Genomic DNA, 11933 nt, shown 5'->3' on the forward strand with positions numbered 1-11933 from the left:
TTATCAATTTCACCTTATAAAAAATGACAGATAATAGTAAAAATTACTATATAAAAAAAGACATATTTCGCCCCCTGGACCCCCACCAGAGCTTTGCCCTGGATCCACTAGGGGCCTCAAGGCGGCCCCAAGCCTAATAAAAAGTTGCTCCACTAACTGCAATTCCAGGATCCACCCCTGGAGGAGGTCAGCATTTTTTAGAATCAAAAGGCTTATTATGAACTAGGGAAGCAGAAATTACACAGAGAACAGGAAGTTATCCTCAGAATTTAATCAATTTGATGCAAAATTTTATGATAAAGGTGTTTTATCGCTTGTAAACATTCCTAATTTGTTGGTTTTAATCAAAATGAATAATTTCTCCCAATTTTTTGGCGTTATACTATCTATATTAGGCCCCAATCATTCTAATTCTTGAATTCTGTTCCGTTCCTTTTTTGGTCCGCGTTTTAGCATCGGGCTCGTTATACAGTTGAACATTTCCTTAAATGAAATATTATTGGTCTGATAGCAGATAGGAGAAAAAGATCGATTGATATAGGATTTCAGCTGCATAAGAAGGTGACTGAGCAGGAATTGAGGCCATGAGTGTGATGATAACTAGGAGGTAAGACACAGTAGTTAACGTTAAGTTTAATCAATACCTCAGTTGGGGATCGAACCCGGGGACCTCCAACACGACAGCCCAGACAGTGCTCCAGACCTTCCGGTCAACACGACAGCCCAGACAATGCTCCAGACCTTCCGGTCAACACGACAGCCCAGGCAGTGCTCCAGACCTTCCGGTCAACACGACAGCCCAGGCAGTACTCCAGACCTTCCGGTCAACCCTATCCCGAGCTGAGTAATCCGAGATTCCTCTGATTTCTTGTATTTTCTATTGTGACATGTGCGAGGGATCACAGAATAGGCTCTTGTAGGATAACTGTTATCAATAGAAAACTTAGTGCCGATTATCATGAAGGAAATTAATTGCTTTCATATAACTTATAAGCAGATATTCACAATTTAATATTCTAAAGAATTTTTCTTTATCAGACGAAATAGTAAAGTTTATTCACTTTCGAATGTACAAGTTTAAATGATTTCTCTCTTTGTTCGTGTTGGCTATATTTGCCACATTGAATGAGGAAGGAAGTGAAATTCATCTACTTCAACTAAACTTCCTGTAAATGGGGGAGGGGGTAAGAATCTCAGATTATAGCCAGAGCAACATGTAGTAGGGATTTATGGCTCATGTATTTAACACTACATGTCCACTTCCATAGATTATTAGAATCCTTCATCACGACGAGTGTGGGATTGGGAAATTCCACCAGGGACAAGATTCATAGTCTAGGACAAGGCTTTGCCGAGTCCTAAAACAGCGAATCTTGTTCCAGAGGTGGAATTTCCCTATCCCACATGTAAGTGAATAATAGAGGATTATTTTCTCACATTTTATCTAGTGCTGTTTAGTGCATTAATTCAAGAGCTTTGAGAAGATTTAAATCATCAAAATTTTCATTTGAACTTAAATGCTAAAACTCATAAGACAGTCAGAAAGAGCATACCTGAAAATGGTTTACACTAGCTTCTCGGGTAAAGTGAAATCTTTATGGTTTCTTTACCATCATTTTAACACGACTTTTTCAAGTGTATAATTGTATATTTATTTCAACTATTGTATTTTATATCATTTGATTGTACGGCGTGAAACTTTCTTCATGCACATCATGTTTTAGATTTTAGTAATTTTACTTAACATTTTTGATGATTTGCTAGCATTGTTTTGATATTATTTGTCTTAATGCTATTATAATTTCCTTTTACTACTTTTATAACATGTTGTATCATTTTTATCATTTGTGCAGCACTTTAAAGTGATTATTTATAGTCATATAGGGTGCTATGTCAATAAATATTATTATTATTATTATAAAGTAAACTAAAAAAAAACCAAGGCTGTCCCCTGGAAAGCAATATTAGCATCCAATACAAAATATTTTACATCAACATATAGCATGTACATGACATCATAATCAATGATATTGTAGCTAGTGATGGGCAATCAGGGGGGAAAAATTGATAATCGGATTAATCAGATGCACCTTTTGGACTTTCATTCATTTCAAATTTGTGGCAAAAATATATTAAATTTACTTTATTAGTCCCCTCCCGACGAAGTCGAAGGGGACTTTAGGTTTGTGCTCCATCCATCTGTCCGTCCGTTTGTCTGTCTGTCCGTCAGTCCTGCAAATCAGTTTTCTGGACTTTTTTTATTACGTACTTGCAGATATTTGGTACATTGCTTTGTCATAACAAGTTAAAGATCAAGTTTGAATTTCAACTCGGCCCATTGACTTTTCACTAAATTATGGCCCTTGGACTTAGAAAAATATATTAGTTTTCTGGACTTTTTTTTTTACATGCTTGCAGATATTCATTTAATATTTGGTACATTGCTTTGCCATAACAAGTTACAGATCAAGTTCAAATTTCGTTTCGGTTCGTTGATTTTTTACTAAGTTATGGCCCTTTGACTTAAAAAAATAGCTTAGTTTTCCCAACTTTTGTTTTACGTGCTTGCAGATATTCATTTGATATTTGGTACATTGCTTTGCCATAACAAGTTACAGATCAAGTTCAAGTTTCGTCTTGGTCCATTGATTTTCCACTAAGTTATGGCCCTTGGACTTTAAAAATCTTCTCAAGAACCACTGAGCCAGAAAAAATGATATTGACATGAAAGCTTTCTGACATAGTGCAGATTCAAGTTTGTTCAAAGCATGGCCCCTGGGGGTAGGATGGGGCCACAAGGGGGGGGGGGTATCAAAGTTTTACATACAAATATATAGGAAAAATCTTCAAAAATCTTCTTCTCAAGAACCAATGGGCCAAAGAAGTTCACATTTACATGAAAGCTTTCTGACATAGTGTAGATTCAAGTTTACAAAAACCATGGCCTCCATAGCCATAATAGGGACTACGGTTTTACATGCAAATATATATGGAAAGTCTTTTGATATGGACCAAGGTGACTCAGGTGAGCAATGTGGCGGGCCTCTTGTTTTTATGTTCTTACAGATATTCATTTGATATTTGGCACATTGCTTTTCGGTCTGTTGATTTTTTACTAAGTTATGGCCCTTGGACTAAATAAAATAACATGAATTATCAATTTTCTGGACCTTTTTTTAATGTGCTTGCAGATATTCATTTGATATTCAGTACATTATGATGGTTGCTTTGCCATAACAAGCTGCAGATCGATTTTGAAGCTTTACTTGTCCAGTCTTTGTACCTGAATAGTAGTTGATTTCCAACCATTGATATTCCTATCTTCCCTTTTACCATAACCTTGGTGTCATAATGAACTTCAAATATTGTTGCGGTCCAATAATTTTTGCCTCCGGTAGGGGACTATGTATTGCTATGCAATGCTCTCAGATTTTTTATGCTTGTTTTTACTCTAAATTGTCTTTTTACCCTAATTAGAATGAAATCAACCAAATTTGGCAAAAAGCATCCTTGGGTGGATGGCTTTCAAGTTTGTTGAAATGAAGGGCCATGTCCCTTTCAAAGGGGATATAATCACAAAAATAGGGTGGGGAGTCATTTAAAAATCTTTCTCTGAAGAACCATTGGGCCAAAAGAGCTGAAATTTACATGAAAGCTTCCTGACATAGTTCAAATTCAAGTTAATCATGACCCCTGGGGGTAGGATGGAGCCACAATAGGGGATAAAGGTTTTACATACAAATGTATAGGGAAACTCTTTGATAATCTTCTTCTCAAGACATTCAACCACTGAGCCAGAAAAGCTGATATTTACATGAAAGCTTTCTGACAGTGCAGATTAAAGTTTTGTTAAAATCATGCTCCCTTCCCCCTCTTGGGAGTAGGATAGGGCCACAATAGGGGATCAAAGTTTTACATACTTAAATATGTTGAGAAAATCTTTAAAAATCTTCTTCTCAAAAATCATCGGGTTAAAGAAGTTTCCATTTACATGAAAGCTTATTCCTGACATAGTGCAGATTCAAGTTTGTAAAAATCATGTCCCCTGGGGGTAGGTTGGTGCCACAATAGAGATTAAGGTTTTACAAGTGTTTAGATATGGGCCAAGGTAACTCAGGTGAGCAATGTGGCCCATGGGCTTCTTGTTTAGCTCACCTGAGCAGAAAGATCAGATAGTGAACTTTCCTGATCACATTTTGTCTTAAATTTCCATCAGTCGTAGATTTTTCACATTTCAACTACTTTTCATAAAGCATCCATGGGGAGGTGATTTGGATTTGTTGAAATGAAGGGTCAGACCTTTTGAAAAGAGAGATATTTAAGATTGGCTGTTTGATTGTTTTGCTGTTTTCTGCCACACTCAAAAATTTTTCAGTTATCTGGTGGCACCCAGTTTTTATTGGTGGAAGAGAGAACCCAGGTACATTGTACCTTGGAAGAGACCACCGACCTTCCGCAAGTAAACTGGGAAACTTTCACACTTTCCGGCACGAGTGGGATTCGAACCTGCGCCGACCAGAGGTGAGAGCTAGGCCGTGTTATTTTGAGCGTGATGATCTAACCACTCGGCCACAGAGGTTCCTAGATATTTAAAGCTGTATGACCCGATGTTCATGTATTATTTTTGTACATAATTACTTTAAAGCAGATTAATTACTTTATAAAGTTATTAACTTTCCCTTAATTACATGCTTGAAAACATCTGCATGTAAAAGAAAACAGTGCGAATATTATTTAGAAAGTAAATATAGTGGCTACATATATAAATCATCCCATAATAGACGCCTATAAATAGACCCACGTGCGTCAGGGGAATCCCAACATGATGTATTAACTCATACCAACTGCTGAAAGAGCGTAAAACAACGAATTACTAAGAGGTATTTGATATTTTTATTTCTATTAAACTTATGGTACGGTACTGTTATAACAAAATACACAGCTTTACACAGATAAGACCACCGATGATCTGAAAGTTTGAACTGATCACGTGACTGTCACTTGAAATGGCAGAGTGACGCGGTTATTTGTAAACATCGATTTAAAATCAAATTATTTGGATTAAAACAGGTGAAATAATTTATGATATGTCGTACAGTCTCATAACTACATACGTGCGATGATTTAATAGCGTTTTTACGAGATGGAAATAAATATTGTAATTCGGACCATACAGCTTTAAGAAATTGTGAAAATATGATGGCATATTTTGAAAAATTTCTTCTCAAGAACCACTGAATGAGAAAAGTATATACTTTGGTGAAAATGTATATTCAAAATTATTCAAGTCATGGCTGCCAGGGGTAGGTTGGGGCCACAATAGGGTATCAAAGTTTTACATGGTGAAATATAGGAAATATATCTAAAAATCTCCCCAAGACCAACTAAATTAATCACAGTAATATACAAGCATCCTTAGGTACTGTAGATTCAAGTTCAAATCATGGCTTGGGGGGTACATGTATGTGTGTACAATTGGGGAAGAGAGTTTTATATGGGATTTAGTTTTACTTAATTGTAACACACAATTTGATTGGATCTTTTAAAGTCGTGTAAGTGGAATTTTTAGTGAGACACAAATTTATTAATTTTCCCATAAAAATAGGCATATATATTTAGCAAGAGCTAATTTTAGCGACTATATATTATAATTCCAAGAAAGATATCTATTACCTACAATAGGATGATACGGAATAAATTGTTAGTGATATTCAATTTTAGTGATCTCAATGCCTTGCTTAATAATGCCAAAATCAAATCTTTATATCGTATAAACAAAGTTGCCATTTAGTCCCGCTTTATATGATGTCTTTAGGAATGATGTCAGAATGTGTTTGATTGATATTTTTCGATTTTGTTTCTATGGTATCATTGGTCCTCGTCATATAGAATTAATGTTTACTTTAGAATAATCCATCAAATGATATCATACATGATTTATTAAAGTAAATTATAAGGACTGAAGTAATATGTGCTCCTTTTATATGATATAAAGTAAGACGAGACCCAGTGGATGCTTTTTGTGTTTTGGTGATCTGTTTTATTTCTAGAACTTCAAGTTTATACTTGTGGACGCAAACCCTATTGAATAGCGCATGGTATCCACTAGTGAGAATCTAACGTAATTTAACCTCAAGGTGTTGGTCTCCAGTTTTCATGCGCCAAGATCGGGGGAGGGGGGGGGGGGGCATATTGTTTTTGTCATTCTCTCTGAAACTTTAACCTTGCTAATAAGTTTTGAACAATAAGTGCTAGAGCTTTAATATTTCACATTCGTATTCCTTGTGACAAGACTTCTCTGTGGGTACCAACAGTCCCTGTGACCTTGACCTTGGAGTTTGACCTAATTTATGAAAACATTAATCTTGCTAATAACTGTTTAACAGCAAGTGCTAGAGCTTTGATATTTCGCATGAGTATTCCTTGTGACAAGACCTTTCCGTGGGTACATGGTAAAATATTTATTTTAAACGTGCCTACTCTATGTCAGTAAAGCGTTTGTTGCGGTAAAACAGCTATTCAATTGTTTAGTAGAAAAGGTATGCAGAGTGTTATTCAGTCGAATCATTTACGTAACCAGAAAGAGGACTTGGATGAGGATCAGCGCTAAGTTTGCATAAAAATCGATGAATTTATCTCACGGAGGCGTGCATGTTGATGAGGTTAAAAAACTAGAATCGAATCCCTGTATAATGTGTTATTTAGAAATAAAATTAATTTTCACCACAAATTAAGTTTTTTGTATCATTAACGTCTTATTTACTCTAATGCATAAACATATACATGTAATTGGAAATTGATATGTATGATATCTTAACTGCGTTTGTTTTAGCCCCAAAGATGTAATGTATATCTTACGTCATATTTACATTTGTGTACACATAGGAAAATATGCTGATAGAATTGATCTACGTATAAAGTTTATTTGTGGTTATGTAAATAGTTGAGTAGTTACAATTGAGTGAAGGAGGGGGGGGGGGGAGCTTGGTGAAAACTATGTGAATTTTTTTTTATATTTTTTTTTTTTTTAACATACATACAGAATATATATATACATACTTTCTGCAAAGAAACTTGTACAAAATGTAAGAAGCTGTCAAAGGTATATGTATATATTCTTTTCTGAGAGAGAGAGAGAGATGCATTCAGTCATTATCTAATATATTAAAGGTACATATATATTGAAATTTATATATTTTTTTAAACAAACAAAAAGAAAAAACAACAACAAAAAACCACTCAATGAAATAATTGCTTCCAGCGGTTCCAGCAGGTGTCAAACAAATCTTTTTCACCATTTTTATATGCAACATGTCTTTGAGTTTCATAAAATGTATTCATTAGCGATATCGCAACATTACATTCAGTGTCTTCCCTTTACATCGATGTGAATTTAGTTTTTTGTCAGACATTGAACTTTTGACCTTGCCCCAAGTATCCATTGTTGACTGATCACATCCACTGTGAACCCTATATCTTGTCTGGTAAACAGAGTAATCTGTAGTCCAAATTGATATGTAAAGAACAGCCAAACAATTGTTATGTAACACGTCAGATAGCATTCAGTCTAACGACAGATTGTATTTGCAACTAAAATCATTAAAACAACCATAGAATTTGCGAAATGCTGACTTAGAAGAGTGTTGAACCCCTGTAACTTCTTTTGTCAGTAGCTTGCCTTGATTTAATATTTGATCATTTGCAGAACATGTTCTTGTGTAATATAATGAAATAACTTAAAATCCAATCTTTGGTGCAGTCCATATGCATAAAATCATATTTACATATAGTATACTTAATTGAAGTGATGTCAATGTTATATCATGCACAACTAATGGAATTTTTCTTTGTTATGTAAAGGTGAAGAGATGAACTTGGAGGCATGGAGACTCCTGAGAAGTCTGTTGCCATAGTAACTGTTCAACCTGAAAAGTTGGTGACCATAACTCATATCAATCAAGTATTCACTGATAACCCAGCAGCTGTAGAACAGTGTGTCCAGGATAAATTACAAAAATTACTGGAACTCAATCAAGACAAGAAAACTCACACTGCAGCACAGAATGAAATACAGGCAGAAGAAGACCAAGTGATTAGATATGAAGTTACTCAAAACCCCAGTCTACTGAAGAGAAACAAAAATTATAACTGTGAAAGTTGTGGTAAAATATTTGGACGATCATCACACCTTAGACGCCATGAAAGAATTCACACTGGGGAGAGACGTTTTGTGTGTGAAGTTTGTGGTAAAGCTTTCCATCAGAGTTCTGGTTTAAAGAGGCATGCAATCATTCATACTGGTGAGAAATCTTGTGAATGTAAGGTGTGTGGTAAACAATTTGCTCACAGTTCAAGCTTGAACACACATATGCTTCTACACATAGGGATAAGACCATACATGTGTGATATTTGTGGCAGAGCATTTTTTCAGAACAGTAATTTAAAGAAACACTTGGAACGTCATGAAAAAACCTCAATATTTCAATGTGAAATCTGTTTCAAAGGCTATGCAACAAAAAACCATCTCCAATCTCATATAAAGAGACACCATGAAAGTTTCTTGGCAAACTGTAATATTTGTTTTAAGCAATTCAGAAGTGAAAAACAGCTCCAGACACATGAGAAGACACATCAAAGAAGTGGGGACCCTATATGTAAAGTCTGTGGGAAGAAGTTTAAAAATCATTCCAATGTTGAGCGCCATATGATGATTCACACAGGCCAAAAGCCATATGTTTGTGATGAGTGTGGGAAGGCGTTCAATCAGCTACAATATCTAAACACCCATATGATGATCCACACAGGCCAAAAGCCATATAGCTGTGACATTTGTGGAAAATCTTTTATTCAGAAACAGAACAAAGGGCAACACATGAAAACGCACAAGAAATCAATTGATATGTGCTAGAAATTCTAACTCAGCAACAATGGAATCGCATAATACTAATTGAGAAAATCTTCCTCTTTAACACATAAAACACATACAAATCAATTGAATTCAATTGTGCTATGCATTCCTACCTACCTACCTAGTCCTTGTTGCACTCGTGGGCACATAGGGCAAGGACTAGTTTCTTCCACTCCTCTCTGTCTTTTGCAGCCTTTTCAATTTCACCCCAGGTCATGCCAACCTCTCTCATTTCTGTTTCAACGATCCTCCTCCAGGTGGTCTTTGGAAGGCCTTGCTTTCTTTTCCCTTCTGGAGTCCATCGAAGTGAGACCCTAGTGATGTCATTGATGGGTTTCCTTAAGACATGCCCAATTCATCTCCAAAGGTATTTCATAAGTATGGTGTGCATGTCTGAGGATTTTGTTCTTGCATTCCTACTCAGCAACAATTGAATCCTATAATACTGATGGGGAAACTCTTCTTGAAAATCAACTCAAATTCTGTTCATTTCAATGTGTTGACAAGTCTTCTACTTGTATACTATGTACATGTATTGTATGGTATTTATACTCGTATATTTTTGTATTACTGTATTTAAACTTGAGTTTTACAAATTGGTACAGTCAAGCTTTAATTATGGGATTTGTGAGATTGATTGCTGTTCATTATCTTCACCTTTTAATAAATCACTGTTTATCTTGACTTACTTTTACCTAATACTCTGGTGATGGATAGTGCCTGTGGGCCTCTTGTTTCATCTTCTCTAGAACCACTGGGTCAATTTCTCGTGCACATCTGACAAAGCATTCTTTGATAAAAAGGATTCAAGTTTATTCAAAGGGGAGATAATGGCATGATATTGTGATGGTTTTTGAAAAGATTTCAGTAGCCGCTATGATAATTTCAACCGAACTTCGCACAAAATGTCATTGGGTTAAGGGGATTTCAATTTGAACAAAGGAGATAATAGTGAGGATTTTTATTTTGCAAATCTTCTAGAAGCACTGAGGACATTTCAGTCAAACTTGCATCAAAGTACTTGCAAGGGGAGCAAACCCTTGTTTTCCAGAATAATTGCTGATATTGTCACAACCTTTACTTAACGTTTCTAATGGTCAGATTTGTTCATATCCGTCTCTAGTGTCTAGGAATGGAACACAATGGGGTACTAAGTGTTATACAGAAATATACATGATTTAATCTATCTAGCTGTCTTTAGGTATAAAGCTTTTTTAAAAAAATGTTTAGCTCACCTGAGCTGAAAACTTTTCTGATTACTTTTTGTCTTCAGTCCGTCCTTAAACTTTGGACAATTTCGACTTCTTCAGAACAATTGGTACCAAACTTACCATAAAGCATGATTGGGTAAAGGGGATTAGTTTGTTCAAATGAAGTGCCACACCCCTTTTGAAGTTTAAATGATTAAAGGCTAGGAGTCATCTAAAAATTTACACTCCTTCAGCAATTAAGCCTATTTGGCAAGGCAGGGCTTAGCAGTGTTATCAGAAGGAGCAGCAGACGGATGTCTGTCTCTACACATGCTCTGCAGCACACACTATTTTGAACAGGGAGAATTGCATGTAGGTGGCACACTGGCATGACTATATTAAAAGAAAACTTAACTTTTCCTGCAATTTAATATCACTGCTCCATCTGTGAGGCACTGAAAGGATATATGTTTAGAATATAACAAATCTTTAACTTGGGAACTGTCGAATCAATTCTTCTTTTGAAATACATGTATGTAGTTTTTAGATAATCTAAACAAATACTGGTGTATATTTATAAATGGAAATCTTCTAATTTTCCTCTTTAATTAAGGATTAGTGTGTGTGTGTGAAGTGTAGTACAGGTGCGTAGGATTATTAAAAAATGTTTGTTATATATTATAATATTTGGAGACCTACATGTACTATCTGATATTGTCTCTCCAGACATTGTAATGTTCACACATAGTCCAGATTGCAAGAAACTCTAGAGTAATGGTTGATCAATTGCACATATATAATTGGTAAAAGGCAATGGGAGTTACACAAATCAGACAAACTGACTTGACATTATGTGAGAAAAGTCAATCCTTATGATGTGGCAGAGTAATTTTCAGAATGTTAACCTAGTTTTTAGCTCATCTGAGTTGAAAGCTCAAGTAAGCTTTTCTGATACCCATTGTCCGCCTGCTAGTCTTTAAACTTCACATTTTCGACCTCTTCTCTAGAACCATTGGGCAAATTTCAACCCCACTTGGCAAAAAGCATGCTTGGGTGAAAGAGAATCAACCTGAAGGACAACACCCATCTCCTAGGGGAAAATACAATGACATTTAAAAAATCTCCAGAACCAGTGGGCCAATTTCAACGAAAATTTGCACAAAACATTTCTAGGGAAAATGTGGTTAGTTGTATGTTGTATAATATCCCACCCAAAAATATTTAACTCATGGAGACGTCATCATTGCTGGTGAAGGACTGCACAATTTTGGCCTAGGTATGCTAGGAGCTTATGGCTTTGAGCAGGAAGTGATCTTTATCGTGGTTTTGACTCAAGGAGCGGTCAGTTTTACCTCGTTATGGTGAAACTGTCACATCAAATATACGTAAATATGATGAACTCAAACATATGCATCATTCTCGTTATTTGAACGGTTCTAGACCACATCTGACCAATTTTTACCAAAGTCACTTACCAGTTGCGATGGTCCAGTGGTAGAGCGTTCGCTTCGGTAATAGAAGGTTATGAGTTCGAGTCCGCTCGTGCCACGACCACATCAAACCATATAAGTAAACGTAAGTACCGATTGATCCTTTGCGGTGACTTCTCAATATGAGTAAACAATTTTCGACGAGACGTAATACAACCAACTAACCGCCCGCAGTATGGACATCTTTGTATCATCTTTGTTCTCGTCATTCTAAAATCAGTATGATTTAAATTTCGTTCATTCCGAAATTCTAACACATCAGATGGGAGCAGACGGTTTAAAAAGAGAAATGATGACTCAAATATCAGATTGGTAAGACTACAGTCTTAATGACTGACTAAAGCT

General features: G+C 35.8%; 1 protein-coding gene across 2 annotated transcripts; it reads left to right on the forward strand.

Annotated features, from left to right (window-relative positions):
- Positions 1–451: 451 nt before the first annotated feature.
- On the forward strand, positions 452–9592 carry LOC125668007 (zinc finger protein 723-like). 2 transcript variants are annotated; one of them, XM_056164066.1, is made up of 3 exons: positions 485–607; positions 650–844; positions 7861–9592. In XM_056164066.1, exon 3 carries the CDS (start codon positions 7883–7885, stop codon positions 8906–8908), a length of 1026 nt encoding a protein of 341 aa, XP_056020041.1. In that variant the 5' UTR covers positions 485–607; positions 650–844; positions 7861–7882; the 3' UTR covers positions 8909–9592. The 2 variants fall into 2 exon arrangements, with proteins under 2 accessions (XP_048757690.2, XP_056020041.1); XM_048901733.2 differs by lacking the exon at positions 650–844 and having other exon boundaries at positions 452–607.
- The last annotated feature ends 2341 nt before the right edge of the window (positions 9593–11933 follow it).

This window comes from Ostrea edulis, chromosome 4 (assembly GCF_947568905.1).
Source record: "Ostrea edulis chromosome 4, xbOstEdul1.1, whole genome shotgun sequence".
NCBI classification, from domain to species: Eukaryota; Metazoa; Mollusca; class Bivalvia; order Ostreida; family Ostreidae; genus Ostrea; species Ostrea edulis.

Excerpts from the sequence above, each read along its gene's own strand:
- LOC125668007 (XM_048901733.2), top strand. The coding sequence starts at position 7,883 with ATGGAGACTCCTGAGAAGTCTGTTGCCATAGTAACTGTTCAACCTGAA.